This window comes from Blennius ocellaris (genome assembly GCF_963422515.1).
Source record: "Blennius ocellaris genome assembly, chromosome: 21".
In the NCBI taxonomy this organism is placed as follows: domain Eukaryota; kingdom Metazoa; phylum Chordata; class Actinopteri; order Blenniiformes; family Blenniidae; genus Blennius; species Blennius ocellaris.
The window spans coordinates 17209970-17232268 of NC_137670.1; the positions used below are offsets into that span (position 1 = coordinate 17209970).

The 22299-nt window shown below is 41.3% G+C and overlaps 1 protein-coding gene across 1 annotated transcript; it reads left to right on the forward strand.

The window, feature by feature from the left end:
- The first annotated feature begins 962 nt into the window (after positions 1-962).
- fra10ac1 (FRA10A associated CGG repeat 1) lies at positions 963-21924 on the forward strand. Its single transcript, XM_080517127.1, has 14 exons — positions 963-1014; positions 1430-1509; positions 1677-1769; positions 2261-2306; positions 2572-2648; positions 3438-3521; positions 5474-5558; positions 6316-6361; positions 14437-14550; positions 16419-16461; positions 16842-16987; positions 17109-17159; positions 20960-21044; positions 21761-21924. Exons 1-14 carry the CDS (start codon positions 997-999, stop codon positions 21801-21803), a joined length of 1011 nt encoding a protein of 336 aa, XP_080373253.1. The 5' UTR covers positions 963-996; the 3' UTR covers positions 21804-21924.
- Positions 21925-22299: the final 375 nt, after the last annotated feature.

Genomic DNA, 22299 nt, shown 5'->3' on the forward strand with positions numbered 1-22299 from the left:
TGGTGATTAATCAATAGTAGCGAGGCCGTTTGATCCAAAATGAAAGTCATTGTCTCATCTCTTCCTGTTACTTTCAATAGTCCATTCACCAAGTCATGAGAAATGATAAAGACTGTTCCCAATAAGATATTAAACAATCGATGTGTTATGTCTGCAATGTGGATAAATGTCAGGGTCATTCACAAATAAGTTTTGGCAAGAAGTTTAAACTAGATGTTTTTAACTTGTTTATGAAGCTTATGTCAGTCTGCATTAAATTATTAAGGCTTTTATGGCTTTGTAAGCTTAAACATAATCAGAGGTAGTGTAGTTCTCTGGAACATGAAGACAAACTTTTGGAGTATCCATCCATCCATCCATCCATCCATCCATCCATCCATCCATCCAAAACAAAAAAAGTAATAATAGAAGACATTTTAGAATTTATAAAAGGTTGTTAGGGCAGTAGAGGTTAGGGGTTAGAAAAGCTGCCTTGGGATTAGGAGTTCACAGGTTCAACTCCCACAGTAGACAGATCACAAATGTGGGTCAATGAGCAAGATCCTGGAGCGCTGTAATGTGATCCATGGATCCATGGAGCGCTGGAATGTGGCTTCTCGCCGCATCCTACTAATAGAATGGGGAAATGGGGACAAAAAGTGAATTTTCCTCAGAGGATTAAAAAAGTATGATTTAATTTAGTAGAAATTAGTTCAGTAAGATTTTTTCTTTTAACCATTAACCATTTAAATGTAACTTTCACATATACAAAACATTGTAGATGCAGTCCATAATCGATGTTGGAAAGGGGTTTCCTTATGTCTGAAGTATAATAACACATTTCCAAAATAAATAAATAAATAAATAATGATCAAAACAATCACAATAATTAAAATAGAACTGCATTGCATTATTGTCTCGTTGAAAATATATCACTGACCTCATCTTTCTGAGACGCTTTTTGCCTACGTCATCAGGCGAGGACGGCCGCCCTACTGTAAACACTGGGAGTCGATCATGGACAGTCTTGTGAAGGTAAATGTTTCTTTTAACGCTTAAAAATGATTCCCTGCAGACACGTGAAGAGATGTAGCAGTCCGTTCCTGCTTTCTCTATCAACATCGTTCCCATGGAGTCATTAGTCTGAAGATGGATGAATCTTTTACTTGTTTCAGGACTGCACCGTCGATCAACTAAACCATTAAATCTTCTGCTTTTTATGAACAAAAAAGGAGTAAAGTGCACCCTTGAGGATTGTTTTCTTCCGTTATTACTACTATATTCACGCGAACGTCAGCGCGGTTGTTTGCGACAGTTAATAATGTCTGATGTCTCTGTAGCTTGTTATATGTTTTTTGAGCCTGCCAGTGTGGGTTAAAACACTATCAGATGCGATCTAATGTCTGTTATTATGTCCATTCACACTAATGATTTATCGCGTCTCTCCCAGGTTCATGGAGGAGGGGGTTATGACTCTGACTTCAGTGAAGATGATGAACGAGGAGAGTCATCAGAGAGAGGACTTAAAAGGTGCATATTAAACTATTACACAAGCTCAGTGAACAGATCACTTTTTTTTTGCCCCTTTTTGACTGTTTACTAAACAGTTAGATGGGTAGGCATATAGATATTATGGATATTATACCGTTTCTTATATCCACCCAGAATTTGAAGCTGTCTGTATTTTTAAACGACAGGAAACACGAGGAGGAAATCTTGCAGAAACCCTTTCAGAATGCTCGCCACTCCAAGGTGGCTCATAGCAGTTTTCATTCCAATGAAGTGGACAGGTAATGTGCAGTTACAGTAAATTACTTGATTCTGTTTAAGCTTGAATTGTCCGAGAGCTTCCTTCTATTTCTATTTCTGTTTTTTGTTTTTTGTTTTTTTTTAACACCTTCAGTCAAACTGAAAATGTACTTGTACAATATATGCACACAATATATCATATACTTAACATGAGTGCAAAATTAATTTTCCATTTTAATTTTGGACTGTAAAAATGACCCTCCAGAGGGTCGTGATAGCTATTAATTTATGTCTCTAATTAAATGAAATTGGACTGTTATTCATGTGTAAATAAATGTCCTGTCACTTTTCCTTCTCTCTGTTGTACTCTTTCATTTTAACAGGCTAAAGAAACTTTAGTGAGACTAAACCTTCAATTTCATATAATCTCTCCCCCTCTCTCTCGCAAAGCCTGACTGATTAAGTCCACTTGATTTTTTTTTTTTTTTTTTTGGGCATTATAGATAAAAATCCTTTTTGCCTTGTTTTTCAGAGAGGAAGCCAGGAACAGAAGAGCTCACATCATATCGTTGAATGCTGTATCCTTTTTCTATTTTAAACCTGATCTTCAAGCTGCTTAGTGAAAATGAACAGATTGCTAAAAATAAGAATTGAATAATGACATCATGACAAAGTTGCATTGATGTTTACATAATTCAACACAAAGTCAAATATTCAGTGTTGGACAAAGTGCTCTGTCCCCCTCAGTTGAAGTTATTAGGTTTTAGAAATGTGGACATTTTTAATTTTATACTGAAGCTCACTGTGTTTAGAAATAGTTTGACCTTAAGGAGATGTCTGAAGTTTGAGCGACATAAGAAGTTTGTGGGTGACTACATACTGTACTATGGCGGACAGATGGCCGACTTCAGACGCGCTGCGTAAGTATTCTGGCTCACAGTTCTGCTTGAGAATCATCTGTTGTCACATCAGACAAGATTAATGAGAATATTAAAGGCATATCAGACCAATTGATACACACTGTTTTGATTTACTTCATGAATTACTATCATTTATCAGGTTCAGAATTGTTGTTCAACTGTCGTCATGGTGACATAATTAGAAAATGTCGAAGTATAAATCCATAAAACCTTGTAATTATTAACAAAACTTACATATTTTTACATCTCAAGGCATGAGATTTGCTTGTTTGTTTGTAAACTTTATTTTGAACATGAACCAGTGAAATCAACAAAAAAAACAAAAAATTAAATTAAATTAAAAATAATAATCCATAATAAATAAAGGTAAATAAGAAAATAAAAAGATAAAAAAATGCATGGATTATGATGCGCAGTTGTTCAAAAATGCTAATTCGAAGTAATTTTGGTCACAAAAATGGTTATTAGGTGGACAAAAATTAAGAAATAAAAGTAAGAGCAAGGCGTCTTTGTTAATAGCTGCCCCATGAGACGGTGAAAAGATGAACGTGAGGGAGTGCAGTCCTTAAATAAGGAGTGAACGGGGCTACTTAATCTGATAATGAGGTGCAATAAAGAATGAAAACAATACTCTGTTTAATGATGTGGGAAGGAAAGAAAGGAACACGATGAAAGGATGGAGAGGATGGTGAAAAACAAATGACTTTAATACAGTTGCAGTGTAGATGCACAGGTGCTAAACATTCTCTAGGTTACAGCGTTTTCACTTAATCTTTTAATTTCCCTCAGATCGAAGGACAAAACGGATCTGGATGTGCTGCGGGAGAATCATCGCTTTCTCTGGAAGGATGAGGATGAGGACGACATGACATGGTGATCGTCTTGAAATAGAGATGTTTTTGTTGTTTATTTCAGATTTAAAATGGACAGAAAAGCAACAAAAAAGTACCAAGATGTAGAAAATATGGTGTTTGCATATATGTCTATGAACACATTGGGAAAACGAACACTACCAGTAAAACATTGCTAAACATGATATGAAGTATAGCAGTTAGAAGCCATATTAATTATTGGTATTTGCATGCATTGTGCATAGGTACATTCATGTATACAACTAAGAAGGCTGAAACCATTTCCAGTCGACTACAAGCAAATAGCAAGGTGCTCTCTGGACACAACACCATCGTGGCACAAAATGCAGAGAGAGAGCGAGAGAGAGACATTTTCACACCTTTGCCCCTATTACAATCATATTTAAAGCTTTTTGGACTTTGGGATGAAGCTGAACATGCGAAACATGCACTGGAAAACCTCACAAGCTCAGAATCGAATCTCAAATTCCCTCGCTGTGAGGAACGAGTTCTTACCACTACACATACTATGAAATTCCAGATGATTGACAGACAGACAGACTTTATTATCTGCTCCAAGCAGTGACAGAAATTTGTCTTTGACAAGGCCCCAACCAATAAAATACAACACATATTTAAAACACAAATAAGACACAAGTACGGACATAAAGGAAATATTAAATGGAAACAGAAACAGAAGCTGATTATTATTATTTCATTTTGTTTAGAGTGGCTATTACATTTGGGATAAAGGATTGTTTTGTAAATGTTTTTAAGGGACTTTGAAGCATCTGCCTGATGGGAGTAATTGGAAGGACTGATGGCGGGGTGAGAGGAGTTCTCTGTGATCAGGGTGACTTTCCTGATCACAGAGCAGCTGGACAGTTCAGGGGTCGGTGTTTGTGGTGAACCAATGATTTTACCTGTTTGACAATACGGGAAAGTTTTGTTTTGTGTTTCATGGAGAGGGAACTGTACCAGGATGTGGTATTGAATGTAATGATGGATTCGATGAGTGATGTGTGAACCAGGGTTAAAATGCCTCTGCTGATGTTGAACGTTCTGTGTTTCCTCAGCAGGTGAAGGCGCGGTTGTGCTTTTCTATAAACAAAATTAGCCTGGTTTTACAAACAACAGGCTGGTGTCGATCTCTGTTCCCAAATATCTAAAAACCTCAACCTGCTCAACAGGCTCACCCTGGATGGTGAGGGGTGTGAAGAGGGGCGGAGCAGAGTTAACTCCTTTGTTTTTGCAATGTTCAACTGTGTTTGTTTTTATCCGAGGCTTGTCGTCTGCATATTTATAGTGTCATCCCTTCACTGTTGCAAGAGATGTTATTAGTGTACACAGAGAAGAGAATGGGAGATAAAACACAACCTTGAGGGATGCCTGAGTTTAAAAAAGTTTTGCTGGATTTAAAACCGTTTAAAAACACCTGCTGTGGCCTGTCATGTAAAAAAATTCAGAATCCATCAAATCAGGGTGGGGTGAACCTGAAGGTGTGAGAGGCGGTGCAGTAAAGTGTCTGTGTGCACGGCATTAAAAGCAGAAGAGCAGTCATGAATTAAAATCTTGGGAGTCCAGTTGTTCTGTGACAGTGTCCAAAAGTGTGAGACGTGCGTCCTCGACTCCACGTTTTGCGGGTCGCATCCATTTATTCTTGGTCATAGATAACTTTTAAGATCTACATATTTACTAATCACAGTCATTATTACAGAACATACACAATCTGCTGTCCCTCATTGGTGCAATTCATCTAAATTCTTTGATTTGAGTGCCAGCTGAGATTGGCTGAAGTGTTCCGGACAGAGAAGTATGGATGATGGATGAATATCTACGTGGATTTACACTAAACACAATCCTCTATTCTTTTTTTTCCAAATAAACACATTGGTTGTCTGAAAGCTTAAACAGCTTGTGCGTTCTTCCTTTGTGCTCTTGTTCTATCTTTCTCACGGGATTCTTCCATTTCAGGGAAAAAGAACTTGCCAAGAAGTATTACGACAAGCTGTTTAAAGAATACTGCATAGCCGATGTCAGCAGATACAAAGAAAATAAGGTGAGACCCACAAATCAAATTATTGTAATGGATCGATTGTCTATTTTAAAGAACAATAGCAGTAGCAGCAGCAATTGTGCAACTTAAAGCAACTGATGCAGAGAACAGTATTGTAAAGCTTGAGGATATGAGGGATTTTTCAGTTGAGAAAATCTTGTAAGAATATAATAAAACACAAAAAAAAAAAAAAATACCCGAGCAAATTGAGGCACCACTTCCAGGTAATGGTGGGATGATCCATTGTTAAATTGTGCTCTAATATTTATAAAGAACAAATTAATTGCCCCAGTAGTGTTGTCATCCGTAAAGGTTAATATTTGAGCTAACTCGCACTAATCGCCATCATAACCGGCTCAGTGCAGACAAAAGTTGTCGGTGTGATGTGTTTTGGCTCGGAGCTCAGTCTCTAGTGACCACCGGGCCGTTCTGGTCTGGAGCCAAGCTTTTAAAAGTGACGATTTGTTAAACAGAAAGGCAGAGGGCATATGTCCCCGCTCAGGAGCTGAGGAGTTTTCTGCCCTTGGATTTTTCTTCAACTTCACTCCCAGAACTGCTTCGATGAACCTTTTGCTGGATGTTTTGGGTGGACGATACTGACAATTTTTAACTCTACAATTAATGAATGGATGAATATAAAACTCACATTCAATGTGTAAAAACGCTGTTTGAATACCTCCTTCTGTGAGGACTCCTTCAATAAAAATGTACTTTTACTTCTGGAATAATGAATTTTGTGTCTCTACCGTGTGTCCTACAGTTCGGATTTCGCTGGCGGACTGAGAATGAAGTCGTTTCGGGCAAAGGTACAGCACACCCTTATTATCCCAATTGTCAGTCTGTACATGTTTGTACGTTTCTGCGCTTCCCTCCTCTCGCAGGTGAATCAACCACTACACACTGACATATTCACAGTTTGTTGACGTCCCGGGTACTCAAACATTGAAAACATTCCGGTGGCTAGAAAAGTTGCCATTTCTTTTTGCACTAAGAGATTTTAAGGGGCAGTTTAAAAAGTAAAGTCATGCTATATTTTTGCATTTGCTGGCTGCCGTGAATCCCGAGTACCTAGTTTATCTTCAATCCAGCTTTTATTAAAAATATTTCTACATTTTTGTGTCTTTAGCCACAGTGCTCGTTGGGCAGTGACGTGGAGATCAATAATGAAATATCAATACTTCAAAACCACAATTTTCAACACACGATCAATAAAATGTCTGTGTTTTTATCACATTTAGATAAATGCATGTTTAGTTCAAGGTATCCATCTTTTTCGCTCCTGTTTCCTCGAAATACTTTTTCTTTAACTGTGATTAGTGACACCTCACATGCTGATTGCTAACGCAGTCTATTTGCAGTGGACATAAAGAATATGAAAGAATACCATTTGACTTTATGACCTTTTGTCTTTGTATCTTTAAATCTTTAACGTCAGGTCACTCTCAAACATTAGGCTTGTCTCCAAATTGTTGTTATTGTCGATACCAGCTGTGGTTTTGAGGCTAAAACCTGCACTGGTTAGGTTTGCTTCAGTCGCATGACGTCGTCGTAATCCTTTACTGAGCACTGTGAGTCTTGTGAGCCTGTTGGATCTTTCATTGTCTTGGAAACGGAGGGCGACTGACGTTATCGGCCTTGAAATGCACCCTTGGAGAGATGCAGCAGTCAATGGAATGACATCAGGGCTCTTTTATGAGCCAAGCGTTGTCACACACACAAAAAAAACCCACACACACGTCTGCGTCTTTAAGCTCAAGAAATATCATGGAAAAACAACAAAATGAGTAAAAAAAAAAATTCCGCTAAAGGTCTTACTGTCCGTCTCATTGCGGGGTCATTTTAATGTTCAGGCCAGTTGTCTGTTTGTATAGAACTGGAAATGTGTTTTGTAAATGTGCAAAATGCCAAAACACTCCACTGCAATGAACCTGCGTGTTATTGTTCTTATTGGGTGAACTGATGTTGGATCGAGGTTTCTCACCCTCCACTAGATGGTGACAGAGATAAAGACTATTTACTCAGTGCTGCATGAGACGTTGTGGGCGCTTCCCTTCCCTTCACATATCACCTGCGCCACAGATACTGTATGATCACTCGGCATTCAGAATAGCATGTAAACCTCTTAAATCTTTCCCTTCTATCGACGCTTTCTTTCTGCTTTGTTTTGTGCATTTGTGGCTCTCAGGCTTCTTTTCCAAATATCACTGAATCTGTTCATTCATGCTTCATATTTAGTGGTTTCTGTTGACGCTTCACTCCACTTGTGCACTGCCTCCACAGTTTGGCTGAGCTCGGATGACTCCTGTCTATTAATTGTTGAGGATTAGTACAACACCTCCTCCCTGTCTGCTGCTGCTTTGTGAGGCGGTGACACATATTTATAGGTTTACCTGTAAGGACAATATCAGCAGCTCAGAGAGCGCGCACCTGGATCCACGCGTCAGTGATACGCTCACACCCGCCTGCTTTTTATACATCGGCTGATGTTGATGCCGACGCGGCCTCACAAACATACAAGTGTGTCTGAGGAAGCTGACTAAGCCAATATATTGTTCCAGATTAAGAGTGTGTAATCCTGGTCTCTTGACAGTTCACCCCCTGTAGCAATACGCTACAGGAAGTAGGATTAGATTAGGTCAGAGGCACTTTGCTTCAACTGTCACGCCTGCGATTTGTGTACATTAATAATTCCCGGAGAAATACTTGGTAAGTAGTGGTCAGGGCACGGGACACTAAACTCTCCCCAGTGAAATCAATACTAATCTCATTCAGCGAGGTGGGCCCTACAACAACGTTTAGGAGTGGAGAAAGAAAAACGGAGAAAGTGCTTTCACTTAAAGGCAGGATAAGTCTATATCAGACTTAGTTGGCAAGCTAAATTTGTACCAAAAACAAGCTTCTCAATATATAATTTTGCAGTTGATTTGCAGTTTAATAATTCGGGATAAGTTCGGGCTTATTGTTGGTTTACCAGCAGATGCACCTGGACTTAATGTTTGTCCTGGCTCGTGTGTTTATCGCCACACTAAGCTGAAGATGAAACTGATCCTGCGTCTCCTTGTAAAGGAGACACTGTACTTCCGCTCAGTACCAACACCTTTTTGGAAAGCAGTCCCTTATCGTCTCTGCTCTCTGTCCACTACAGGTCATGTTGGTATTAGGTAATGCCGACTCCACTCCACCCAATAAGGTGGATTACAAATAACACTGACCTTTCTTTTCATGGCTGCACAGTGATGTGGGATCAAGCAGTGCGCCGTACCGAAAGGTGTCGTTCTCTCCTCTGCGAGCAAGATCACAGGTGATCCTCCCACGGGAGTCCTTCATTTAGCTGTGTTTTGAAGATTTCTCCAAGAATGATTTATGTAAATGGAATGCTTTGACTTTTTGCTTGTTGCTCGCTTCTTTACGAGCCAGGTAACTTTCTCGACGTCTCGCCTGAAGCGGAAGTTTTGCATGCTTCACAAAAGCAGATGTAAAAAGTGCCTTTTCAGTGAACAAACGTCCTCTACATGTGATTCATGCAGTGTCACTTCCAGCCCTCGATGTCTAAACTGAACCTAACATGCTGCTCGAGCTCCCAGAGAAAAACATGGAAACACATCTCTGTGTTTGACGTGCAGTCTCATTTTTCATTTATGTTCATTTCCTTTCCCGCCACAGTGGAATTGCAGATGGTGGAATCTAAGATCTAGCAGTCACCTGAAATATACTTCCAGTAGTTTTTTTTTTTGTTTTTTTTTGTTCAAACAACATTGTGTAGTGTAATAATTGCATAATATACAGGATCAACAACCCCCAAGCATAATTAGGTATGTAAATAGGCAATTTCATCTTTATTTAGTAGGGCTGCTCACTGAGGCTGCAGTAGTTTAGACATTAACTTGGATTAAAATGAAATAAAATCATCCTCTTATACTGAATGAAGAGATGCATGACTTTATTACTACTGTCTACATTCATATGCATAGTCATAAAAAATATATATTTACAGTAAAGTAACTATTATCAGTGATTATGATCATATTACATGAATAAATTACTCCTAATCTATTGATTCACCAAGTGGCATTTTCTCAACAAATGGAACCCACATATAGAATATTTGACATTTATTGATAAGAGTGACCTGTGACCTTTCACCACATGGTTGTTATTTAACCAGAGATGGCTTGTATCGTCAGGAGGTCACTCAGACAAATAATATTGACTCCGGTCTAAATAAGGAAGGTGTCGATATCTCCGCTCACGCCTCTGCTATTTCAGTGAAAGCGACACTTTGCAGATGTTCCCTGAATGCCTCATGTGCATTAGTTTCTGCCTGGGGTGTTAAAAATAAGTCCTGTAGGCCCATAACAGTCCAGTCACGGCCTGAGAGATCTGTAAAGTTTTCACAAAACAACATTAACTTCATCGTGACTGCTGTGTCCATTTTATGCATTAATGCAGCCGGTACGCATTGATAGGTTCTGTAGCTTTGAGACTCCCTGAATGTCTCACATGTCGGAGCCTGGCTTTTACTTCCCTGCCAGTGTGACGGGTAGGTTGAGCAACTGCAGCCTGCATTTTGTGGGTGGGAGGTGCTACTATCCAATCTTGATGTGTTTGGAACTCAAATATGATGGAAAAGCGTAGCACATAAGATACATTTGTTTGTTTTTTTACTGAATATTACATTTTCTTTTGATGAAACACCCCATGTATAAGATCTCCATTAATTGACAGTATATTCAAACGTGTTTGTTTTCCACCCAGCCAGACGTGTAGTAATTCACTCCAAGGCTGTTTTTGTTCCCCCCTGCAGTTTTCCCTTCTGGTATAAATTGAGCTTCAGTTTAGAAGGAGGTCAGGGGTCAGAGGTAGCCGAGTGTGGGCTGGTTTTAGGTGGGCCTCTTGTCAGAATGAATTGAGTACAGACGTATGGCTTATGTAACTTCCCTGACTTAAAAAAAAAAAGAACATGCTATTTGGTTCCTTCTCGTGCAGAAAACATGTCTGACCGACCTCTGCTGACTCTGCGTTACGAGCAAAGTTGGCTTGAGTGTGAGGCGCCGTTATGCTTGCACTGTGACATTATGGCTCTTTCATGCTATTGACTTGCTGACCCTGGATTTTTCTCTCATTTTCACTGCTAATCTTTTTTTTTTGGGGAGGTTTTCACTTCTTGACATGACATTTTTACCGATTTAAACTTGCTCTTTTCCGAATCCCCGTCTCTCCTGCACTCTACCCATATGATCCCGCTCCATCTTTAGACATATTCGCCAGGTTCATACACTACTTAACACACCAACAAATGATTGAGTTCAAATAATGTCAGGTCTGATCACAACCGGGCCAGTTTCCCTTTCAATTTCTATCGAAGTAAATCAAGAGTGACAGGTCTATTTAAAGGTGAGGCCGTTTCTTTTGCTTAAATGGTTGCTTTTGCCCCGCTTCTGGACTTCTTTCTTCTCTCTCTCTCTCTCTTGCTTCTTTTTTTTTTTTTTTACTGTAAAAGTACATCCTGCTGGGCTCTGCTTTGCCAGACGAAATAACCCAGCTCAAGAAAAGTTACTGGAGTTTATGTGAAGTGTTAGAAGTGATTGATAATTACGCCACAGCCCACAAAGCTTTCAAAGTTGCCCTAACAATGGAGACTACCAATGTATATATGGCCAGCAGTGATCACATTTCACAGTAACTACTGTGTGTGCGTGTGCGTGTGCTCATAGCTCCGAGCAGAGTCCGAACGCTCTGCAAGTCAGCGACACACACACACCCAGCAGTAAAAGCTGAGGACTGCATTGTGAGAGCCCTGATATAAAAGCAACTGCTCAGCAGTTTGTGATCTTTTTTTTTGAAACCTTTTTTTCCGACTGACAATTACAATAAAAGACCAATGTGTGCTCTTGTTTTGGAATGCTCAACATAAATCTGCAGCTATTAGCCGGTTAAGCTTGTAAAACTGAGCTAACAGCAAACTGTCTAAGGGAGTTTCTCTATTTTACTATTACACACATTTCATTTTAAATATGCAGTGGTGTAGTGGGTTAGAGATCACACCTCGCAGCCTAGTTTGAGTCTTGGTTTATGTTTTTTTTCCCGTTTTTTTTTTCTGTACTCCGGATTAAAAACATGCATTTGACGCTAATTTGGTGACTCGGTGTGAGCGAGTGATGAACTGGTGACCTCTCTTCAATGTACCCTGCAGACTTCAGAAGCTGATTAGCAGGATGGTGATTTTTATCGGATCTTCAGCCTGCGCTGGTTTTGTTGTTTGTTTGTTGTTGTTGTTTTTACCCCATACCTGGGCTTGCTCATTGCCTGGCAGCCTCACAGTGGTGAGTGAAACTTCCAAAGAGATGACTACCCTCAGTCCAAAAGCAAACCCATGAGGTGGGAGAACAAGACTGTGGCGTTCAGACAGAGTCAGGCTGGATCACTCCAGATTTATACCTCAAACCTGAATATAAGTTCTCAGAAATAATGCCCCACAACGTCAGTTAACATTACTTGCAAGCTGGAAAAGAGGAGGGTTTTCCCGAATGGTCATGTCTTTGTGATCCCGCTGTGCCTGTGGACTTTACCTTTGGATAATGCCATGCGTAAAAAGTGAAAGTTTTTTTTCCCCAGAAAGGACCTCCCTAGATTAAAAATTCATCATAAGAAGAGCAAAGAACACTGACTTTGTTTGCACAGTTCGAGAGACTTTTTTAAATGATGGTGAATGGGGTAAAGCTTTTTTTAAATATTTTTGTCTCACGCAAGATTGTGAACAAGGTACTAAGAAATGAGAATAAAAGGCTTCACATACTTTAGTTTCCTACCTCATTATTTATGCTCATAAATAAATCTAGCCTTTTGTTTAGTCTCATATCAATTAAAATATTTACACACTTTTGATTGGATAATCTTTATGAAGACATTCAGTTTAAGAAGGTGTGGATAAAAAAAGTGAACGCATGCTCGCTCAGGCTGCTGCCCTTTGACTTGATCCAGTGAATGTTAATCATGCAGCCATCTGTCTTGCTGTATATATCCGTCCTGATCTCCGGCCACTGGCTGGTGGCATTATTAACCATTGACGCAAGAGGACAGGAGTTTCCTCCCTTAATGGGTTTAATCGGCCAGCCTGGTGTCAGCTGTTTTCACGCAGCACGTGAATCTCACCTGATGTGTGACAACACCCGATGCTTGTCAACAGAACGCAGTCAATACCTGTTGTTGGCTGTATTTTCTCTCTTAATCTGGCTTTTGAGGATAGTGCTTGGTACTGCAGTTATTATGTGAGAAAATTGTGAAGCCAGAGGCCTGAAAACCATTACAAATATGTGAAGGATTGCTTCCCGGCCTTGATTGTACTTAGTTTTTTTGACATTTATTTTGTCAAAGAAAATTGCCTGAAAACGATTGTTATTGACTCGGCTCTGCTGGGGTTCTACCTGCGTGTAGCCAGAGGGCCAAACACATTCACACTCTGTGTGTTTGTAACCTTCGAATATATCTCCTTTAATATTTGACTCTGAGCTGCATCTTTGCAGCAACGGGGGGATTGAAATACCTTGTTTAAAGACGCAGAGTAATTTGTAGGCAAAGCTCATGCTTTTATATCCCTTTCTTTTTGGTACATACGGTGTGTGAGAAACAGTTTTTCCCATGCTTGTTTTGGTGTGGGAGTGTTTTTGGCTTCACACGGTGTGTCTCTGACTGACGTCACTGATCTGGAGAGGAGAGTCGATATGGGATTCTCCCTGTGTCGGTCAGTAATCATGGTTTAAATCTGGCACTGAGACGAGAACATGTCCGCTCAAGTGACGCCTGAAGATTGTAAATGCAGGTCCATGTATAGCTCCTGTCTGTATTGGGGGAAAAACAAACAACTTGCATGTCTAAAGTGTACGGTGTGAAGAAAGGCTCAGAAACCCGGTGAGGTAAAGAAATCAAAGGAGTAACAAACTGACTGACTGCTTACTTTCATGTTACTCAACTACAGTCTGACATGTTCATTACATCCCACGGCCAGATCCAGTAATGTCTTGTGTTGCTTGCGTCATGGAGCTCTAATCTAATAAAGCACGTGAAAGGAAAGTTCGCCTTCTGGCCCCTGTGGCCCAAAGCCATTACAACCAGCGTCACCTGGGCCGAAGGTGCCCCGTGAGGCAGGGGAGAGCAGGCCTCACTTTCCCCTCGGAGTGAGGCAGTACTTGAGCCGGCGCCAGGATCGCACAACTCTGACGCACTCGCTTCCTCCGCTACCATCTTGAGGAACCCCGGAGGCCAGATCAATGCCTCCTTAAGCTCCTCGAGGGGATAATAGACCGGCTGTGCAGCGGTTGGAGGATGGCCTGAGAGGATGAGGCAAAGGTGGTGGAAGAGGGAGACGTGAAGGAGGAAAGGTTGCAGGGATACACCGAGGTGGAAGAAGGAGGGCCCTTTGAAATGCACATACACCATTTTGTAGTGTGGTGAGCTTTCTCACACGTCATACGACGCATCGGGTCTTTGATCCATTGTTTAAAAGTTGGAGGTTTTTCCTTCCATTTAAAAGTCGCCTGGCTTTCGCAAAAACTATCATATCGCTGGCTTGGTGATTGATTATGCAAATCCTGTGAATATATTTGAAATACTGTGATGAGAGCACAAGGGTTTGTGGGTAATCCCACAGTATCTGAAAATGTGTATTTGGAGAATTTGAAAGTAAAACCTGTTACCTGTCTTTTGTCTTCCCTTTCTAAATAAGAATTTGTCATGCATAAATATATCTACACTCACTGTGTCTTTTTAGCTTTTTAATTAAAAAAAATTAAATAAAAAAATTCCTTTCTGTATGCTTAATAAAATTCTCTTCACAACACATTCAACCTTTTAGGTGATGAATTATTTACATCTTGTCCTGCAGGTCAGTTCCAGTGTGGAAACAAACGCTGTGAGACAGACGAGGGCCTCAAAAGCTGGGAGGTGAATTTTGCCTACGTTGAACACGGCGAGAAGAGGAACGCACTCGTCAAACTCCGTAAGGTCAATCACGGGTGTGTGTGTGGGTGTGTGTGTGTGTGTGTGTGTGCGTGTGTGCGCGTGCCCCATGGAAGCTCCTGTCTGAGACTGGACTCATAATAATCCTCCTTCAGGTATCATACTGAAGACAATCCTGTTAAAATAATTCCGTTAATTGGAGGAGCCACCAGTCATGGGGAACTCACTCAAGCAGGAAATGACAGAATCTTTTAACAAGCTGGTTCAGCAGGTCACTTCCAGACATATTGTTTCTCCTCAACTGAAAATGTTTCCCCAATTTGTGCAACTTCTCAATCCTTTGTTTTGACAGTTCCCAGCGTTTCAACAGCAATTATATCTCACCTGGCAACCCCCGGTGCTTAAACCTGCTCTGCTTTGCTGGAAGAATGTTATTGATAACTGAAGTGTTGCAAAAGTTTGGACAATATTGAGCACATTTGTTTGTTTAAGCAGATTAAAGAAATATTTTAATTCCTTGTATTCCTCATGAGGCAGAAATGTAAATTTTTCTGAAATAGGAGCACCACAGGGTACTTGACTGGATCCCTTTCTTTTTAGTTGAGAAAAAAAAATTGGCATTGTGAGCTCCAGTGTGAACAATAATGTGTGCGAATTGATTAAATAGTCAGGTACTGCATTTAAATTCTGACATCTGACGTCTTTGCAAGAGAAACCTGCATATTTGGTGACAAGGGCAGCAGGTGTGTTTTAGTGAGAGGTACTTAATTAATAAAAACAAAACATAACCGCAAGCTTCATAATGGCTATTCAATGCAGATTAAGTTGACTCCAGCATTAACCACTGAATAATTTGGACTTTTCGACAGGGCATTCCTTCAAAACCACAAAGGGCCAAGGATTAAACCATTTTACAACAGTATTCAGCTACCTGCTACCAGTATTCAGCTACCATTCATGTGAAATAAAAAAAACTCACCAAATAAACAAGGACTTTTCTTCATCCAGTCCTTTCCGCCCGCCCTTTATAGCCTTTTAGCTACTCCTATGGGCAGTGAATGTACGTGTACATGGGGATCTGAATAAAGTGATTTTACAGACTTATGACTGTATTGCTACAGCCACCATCATCATACTGCGTTTCACGTCATTGCATTTGACTTGAATACTTTCTATAACAGGAGTGCCCAACACGTTTTAGTTCAGAGGCCACATGCGGCCGGTAAAATCGTGCCTTAATAACATTTAAAATTAATCTTTATAGATTCTCTTTGTTGTGGTGCCGAGCATATGTGATGAAAATGTCTATATATTATCGCAAAAAACAAACAAACAACTACTTCAGGTGCCACTGCGAGTGGCAGCCCCTTTCAGTAGCTCCATGTGTTTTGCATTTTATTTCTACGCTTCTGACGTATTTTACGAATGCTTTCTTTTTTAAATGTTTGCTTTTCACGTTTGTTTGTTTTTTCGTTCTCGTATATGGACACTTTGATTCTATAGATTTTAACATTTCAAAATGGAAAAAAAAACCACCCATGAATTTCCTACGATCGGCTTTAAAATACAGCGAATTCTTAAAAAAAACCTATATTTTTCCAAATCGTTTTATTTTAAATTTTTACCATTTGGATTGGAGCCGAGCCCCATTTTGTACCGGTTTTGGTGCACAGGCCTTATGTTTGACACCCCTGTTCTAAACGTACATACATCACACATAACCTGCTTTAGAGGTTGTAAAACACTTACTCATAATCCTGTTGACTCTCTTTAAAGTTCATCCAGTGTAAAAAATTGAGCGCCATCATAATTGCTGTCATAATAATGAAAAAAAAGAAAGCAGCGGTGAACAATGAAACCTTTATGACAACTGCTCGAGACAGTAATTATATCGTCCCTCTGTTTTAGGACTTTGCCCCGAATGCTCTTTCAAACTCAACTACCACCACAGGTAAGAGTAATTACACCTTTATTTTTTTTAAAAACTTAAAACTGTTTTCACTCATGACTGCCTCTGAGCAGAGTGTGCACTCAACTGCTAAAAGTAGGACGGGTCACCACGGACGACTGCGCGCGTCGTTTTGTTGCGTGCACGGCTCCAGAATCCAAACTGTGTTTCGCATCTCCCTAATATCATGATGTTATAACAATTTTGTATTCGGCTGCAGGCAATAAATACAGTACATTGAGCTGGTCAAGGACGACATTATGAAGTGAGAACGATCACAGGAGGGATTCTTAGACGTTCTCATTCGAGACTTTGGGCAAAGGTTTGTTATTGGACTTGATGCTGGCTGGTGTTTGACAAGTTCAATCTGTGGTTCTGCTCAGGAGGAAAGAGGTGAAACCGAAGACGAAAGATAAAAGTCTGATGGAGGAAAACCAGGAGCCATCGGAGAAGAAGAGGAAGAGGAAGAAGGAGAAGAGGAAGAGGTCGTCTTCACATTCAAAGAAGCACAAGCACAAGAGGCACAGAGGTAAAATCCATCCAGTTCACATTTTGTTGCTGGAAACTATATTGCCCTCACTTGTTTACACCAGTACTATTTGGTATCGTGGCCCCCTCCCCACTTTTTTTTTTTTAATGTTTTGTTCCAGATCACTCCTCCTCTTCAAGCGCCTCTGAGGACTCGGAAAACTCGGACAAAGGTGACGTTCACAACTCCCTCACACACGCAACTTTTAAAAAAACATTCTCCTCCCCCCCCCGACCCCGAGGAGGCTGAGACACTCCTCCAGACTTGTGGAGTGGAAACACATCCATTAGCTCGGTTAATGTTAATGGGTCGACAGCACGTCTGGCAATTTGTCTCCGCGCCTCTCGATTTATTTATATATTTTCACCCACTCATTGTTTTTTTGACGTTTGCCCTCGTGTCCCCGCTCTGTTTGCTGGAGTCCGGAAGAGATGGCGAGTACTTGCATACGGGCCCCATTTTACTGTCGTGTGTTGAGATTCAAACACAAACTCTCCCACAATGAAGCCTCGTTAACATAAATCACATGCATAACATAAATGTTGCATCCAAGGAGCCGGAGCAGCGTCTGTGGGGGAACTCTGCCTGCTGGAAATGTGCGTTAGTGTCACGTTCGAGCACTTTTCTTGAGATTTCTTCAAAAGTGCCACGAGCCCACAGTTAACCTGAGGTATTTTGGGAGCAATGCATGTCCGGTGCATCAGATTGATGCCTGCTTTATCTGCTCAATAATTAAGGCCGTGTCTGGCTACTCAAAACTGCCCGTTCTCTCCGTCAATAAAACATTAGAGGAGTTCTGAAAGAAACAGCCCACAAAGATCACGCTGCGTTTTTGTCAGCACTTCTGACAATACATAGTAATTGTAGCTGTGCTTCTGCACTTTAGTTCCCAGGGATCAGAGAAATGAAGCATTATCACACAAATGAGTTAATGAAAGTTTAAAGCATTGGCTCCACAAAGCCTCACGAGTGAAATTATAACTGCTGTGGGGGTAATGGAAAATGTGGCAGTGGTTGTTCCTGTGATCATTATTACTGCAGACCCAGCTGCTTCAATTTGTGAGGCGCGGCCTCAGTTATACCAGTAACATAACTGATAGTACATATCCATCCATCCATCCATCCATCCATCCATCCATCCATCCATCCATCCATCCTTCCTTCCTTCCTTCCTTCCTTCCTTCCTTCCTTCCTTCCTTCCTTCCATTCATCCATCCATCCATCCTTCCTTCCATTCATCCATCCATCCATCCATCCTTCCTTCCTTCCATTCATCCATCCATCCTTCCATCCATTCATCCATCCATCCATCCATTCATCCATCTGTCCATCCTTCCTTCCTTCCATCCATCCATTCATCTATCCATCCATTCATCCATCCATCCATTCATCCATCCTTCCTTCCATCCATCCATTCATCCATCCTTCCTTCCATCCATCCATCCATCCTTCCATCCATCCAGCCATCCGTCCACCCTTCCGTCCATCCATTCATCCATCCATCCATTCATCCATCCATCCATCCATTCACCCATCCATCCATCCATCCTTCCTTCCATTCATCCATCCATCCATCCTTCCATCCATCCGTCCTTCCATCCATCCATCCGTCCATCCATCCATCCTTCCTTCCATCCATCTATCCATCCTTCCTTCCTTCCATCCATCCATCCATTCATCCATCCATTCACCCATCCATCCATCCATCCTTCCTTCCTTCCTTCCTTCCTTCCTTCCTTCCTTCCTTCCTTCCTTCCTTCCATTCATCCATCCATCCATCCTTCCTTCCATTCATCCATCCATCCATCCATCCTTCCTTCCTTCCATTCATCCATCCATCCTTCCATCCATTCATCCATCCATCCATCCATTCATCCATCTGTCCATCCTTCCTTCCTTCCATCCATCCATTCATCTATCCATCCATTCATCCATCCTTCCTTCCATCCATCCATTCATCCATCCTTCCTTCCATCCATCCATCCATCCTTCCATCCATCCAGCCATCCGTCCACCCTTCCGTCCATCCATTCATCCATCCATCCATTCATCCATCCATCCATCCATTCACCCATCCATCCATCCATCCTTCCTTCCATTCATCCATCCATCCATCCTTCCATCCATCCGTCCTTCCATCCATCCATCCGTCCATCCATCCATCCTTCCTTCCATCCATCTATCCATCCTTCCTTCCTTCCATCCATCCATCCATTCATCCATCCATTCACCCATCCATCCATCCATCCTTCCTTCCATTCATCCATCCATCCATCCTTCCATCCATCCGTCCTTCCATCCATCCATCCGTCCATCCATCCATCCTTCCTTCCATCCATCTATCCATCCTTCCTTCCTTCCATCCATCCATCCATTCATCCATCCATTCATCCATCCATTCATCCATCCATTCATCCTTCCTTCCATTCATCCATCCATCTATCCATCCTTCCATCCATCCTTCCATCCATCCTTCCATCCATCCATCCATCCATCCATCCATCCTTCCATCCATCCTTCCATCCATGCATCCATCCATCCATCTTTCCATCCATCCATCCATCCTTCCATCCATCCATCCATCCATTTTCTTTTAACAAGCAAAGTATAGTTTTCAAGGCAGTTTTCATTATGCTCAGGATTATTTCCGTAGCCGTGGAGCGGTTCCCCGATCTGGATGATTGAAGACAAATGAAAAAGAAAGAAAGAGAAGAGAAGAAAAACTTCAGTTTGTTGAACTCAAACATGTTGTGAGGAACGAAAATGTAAAATATTCGACTCCAGCGCTGCGGCGCTGCACTCCCTTGGTTAATGTGATGGTCTTTTTTTTTTTTTTTCTTTACAATGTGGGAATTCAGCAAGGACATATAAAATGTATATAGGAGTGGAAATGGCTTTATAAATTCCCCCTGTGCCGTTTGGACGCCGTAAGTATGTGCTGGTATGTGTAGCGTCCATATGTGGACCGAATCCAACGGCTCAAACAGTTTCTGTCCTCTTGTTTCATGGCCACTGAGGCCCGAATGGCAGTGCTCACACCTCCACAAATAAACCACATTAAACTGTTTTTGCATCCTTAGAATAAGCTCAGTCTGCGCATATATATATATATATATATATATACGTAGGTGTGTATTTGTACTTTCAACAGCAGCTCTGAACAGCCAAAACCAACACTGACACTAAAGAAGTCTTTGTATACCTTATAAAGCCAAAAATCTTACGAGGCTGGAACAACTCGCGGCTGGTTGGAAGTGTTTTACAAAAAGTTGCGATTTCCCCGTTTCCCTCAGAGATCGAGTTGGAGCATTTACGAAAAGTTCTACCGCAAGGCTTGAAAACACTGTTGTGTAAATGGACTAAATATGCAAATCGGCTGTAATTTTCTCTAAATCAAACTGAATTGGGACTTTGAATGTCAGTGAAGTTCATGTCAGATTTGGTCTGCATGCTGCACAGCATTCACTCCACATTCATGCCACTTTCACCAGATAGTCGCTCCAAATTGGCACGACATTCACACAAAGATTGCCAACAGTGCACAGAGGAAGATTATTGGCTATACAGTGTAAACACTAGGTTCTCTCGCCAGTCCAGTCATCTTGTGTCAAACGCATAAAATCAGTGCAGAAGCTGGTAGATGAAGACACTGAAAAGTCATTTCTTGCACTGTCATTCACAAAAACTGACTTCTGAAGGGGTTCAATACATGTATGAAACCTCTGCGATGAAAATGAGATTTATAAAAAAAAAAAAAAATTTGGTTTGAGAATAGTTTTTTGAAAACTCTTCAGTGAATGCTGTTTGAAATGTGTCTTTTTAAGTAGAGGCCACTCATACGGCTGCAGCCTTCAACTAAACGACACTTCACGATATTACTTTCTATTTTCCACCGCTGAGTCAGTCGAACAAAGTTTTTGAAGTTTTGCCCAAAGTGTGGCTGATTCTTCTCTGAAACCTTCCCCACGTTAGACGGCGGCGGCGCGGACGAACCGGGGAGCCAATCGGACGCCAATCACTGGCGAGGGCCGGCCCCTACGGTGGAGGAAAAGTCAAGGTGAGTTTACAGGATAACGTCCATATTAAATCTGACCCGGTAAGCTCCTGTAAGACCTCCACAGACGGTTTGTCAGGACTTAGTGAATGACGATGGCTGTTCTCAGGAAGTCGACCACTTATATCCCCTTTCGCAAAGCCGCCCTCGACCGCCGGCACCGGCCAGTCACGGAAACCTTCCCGGTGTTCCTGCCCTGTTCCACCACACATTAAATTGACTCTCTCATGAAGCTAATTACAGTAGAAGGGGCTTCTTTTCCCCCACAAGCACCTATGCGAAACAGCAAAACCCCCCAAAACACCTTTGATGGGATAATGATAGTTTTCCGTCGTGCCGGCTTCTATGCAGTGTTTTTCTCGGTGCTGTAATTTATGTGATGGCGATTAGGTTTGAGATGAGTGTCGTGTTTTATGGAAATGCAATAGGACCATTATGCAGAGCTGTTCACGGATATTGCCCTTCTTTGTTTGCCTTTGTTTAAAATGCCATTATATTTCTTCCCACTGTTTATTTGTTTGTGTTCCCGATGTCACATCCTCTCATTCTGTCGAGACCTTTGACAGTGCCGCAGTTATTCCGTGGGGGAGGGGGGGTGGGGGGGGGGGGGGGGGGTCTCTCTCATACGAGGCGCTTTAACCGTTTGTGTCAACAATGTGCGTGACACATGTAACGTTTCCCTGTTGTTTTTTTCTTTCTTCTCTTTTCTGTGCGTTTAGGGAGGAGGAGTTTGACGAGTACTTTGAAGACATGTTTCTGTGAATCTGCTGTTATCAGCGGTAACCCTGCTGCGACTGCACCCCCCCCACCCCCCCTCCCAATCCCGCTGACAGTACACATGTTCAGTTCGAGACTTGTGCAGGTTCATTCCCCTGTATGTTGTAGAAATAAACATGTTTACTTTGCGTCTACGTGTAAGCTTCTTGTTTACAGTGTTTACGGGAAGTCGTGTATGTTTTGCTCTAAATTTATGCATATTTACACCGATCAGCCACAACATTATAGCAGCCTAATACCGTGTATTCCTGTAAATTTCAAGCATCAGTTTGATTGTTTATCAGACATGGGATAGGAAGTCACACATATGAAAGTCTCAAGTAAGTCCAAAGCCATTTTTAGAGGGTCTTTTCATGCTTTTTTGCACTTTTTCCCCATCTTTATTGCTTATATATCAATGTTTATACATACATATATTTTTATCTAATTAGCTATACATAATCTGTTTTTCTGTGTTGAACTATTTCGTGCAATGTGAAAC

Excerpts from the sequence above, each read along its gene's own strand:
- fra10ac1 (XM_080517127.1), top strand. Across the intron at positions 2,307-2,571 it reads ACATCATATCGTTGAATGCT|TTTGAGCGACATAAGAAGTT; the intron begins GTATCCTTTTTC and ends AGATGTCTGAAG. Across the intron at positions 16,462-16,841 it reads AAACTCAACTACCACCACAG|GAGGAAAGAGGTGAAACCGA; the intron begins GTAAGAGTAATT and ends GGTTCTGCTCAG.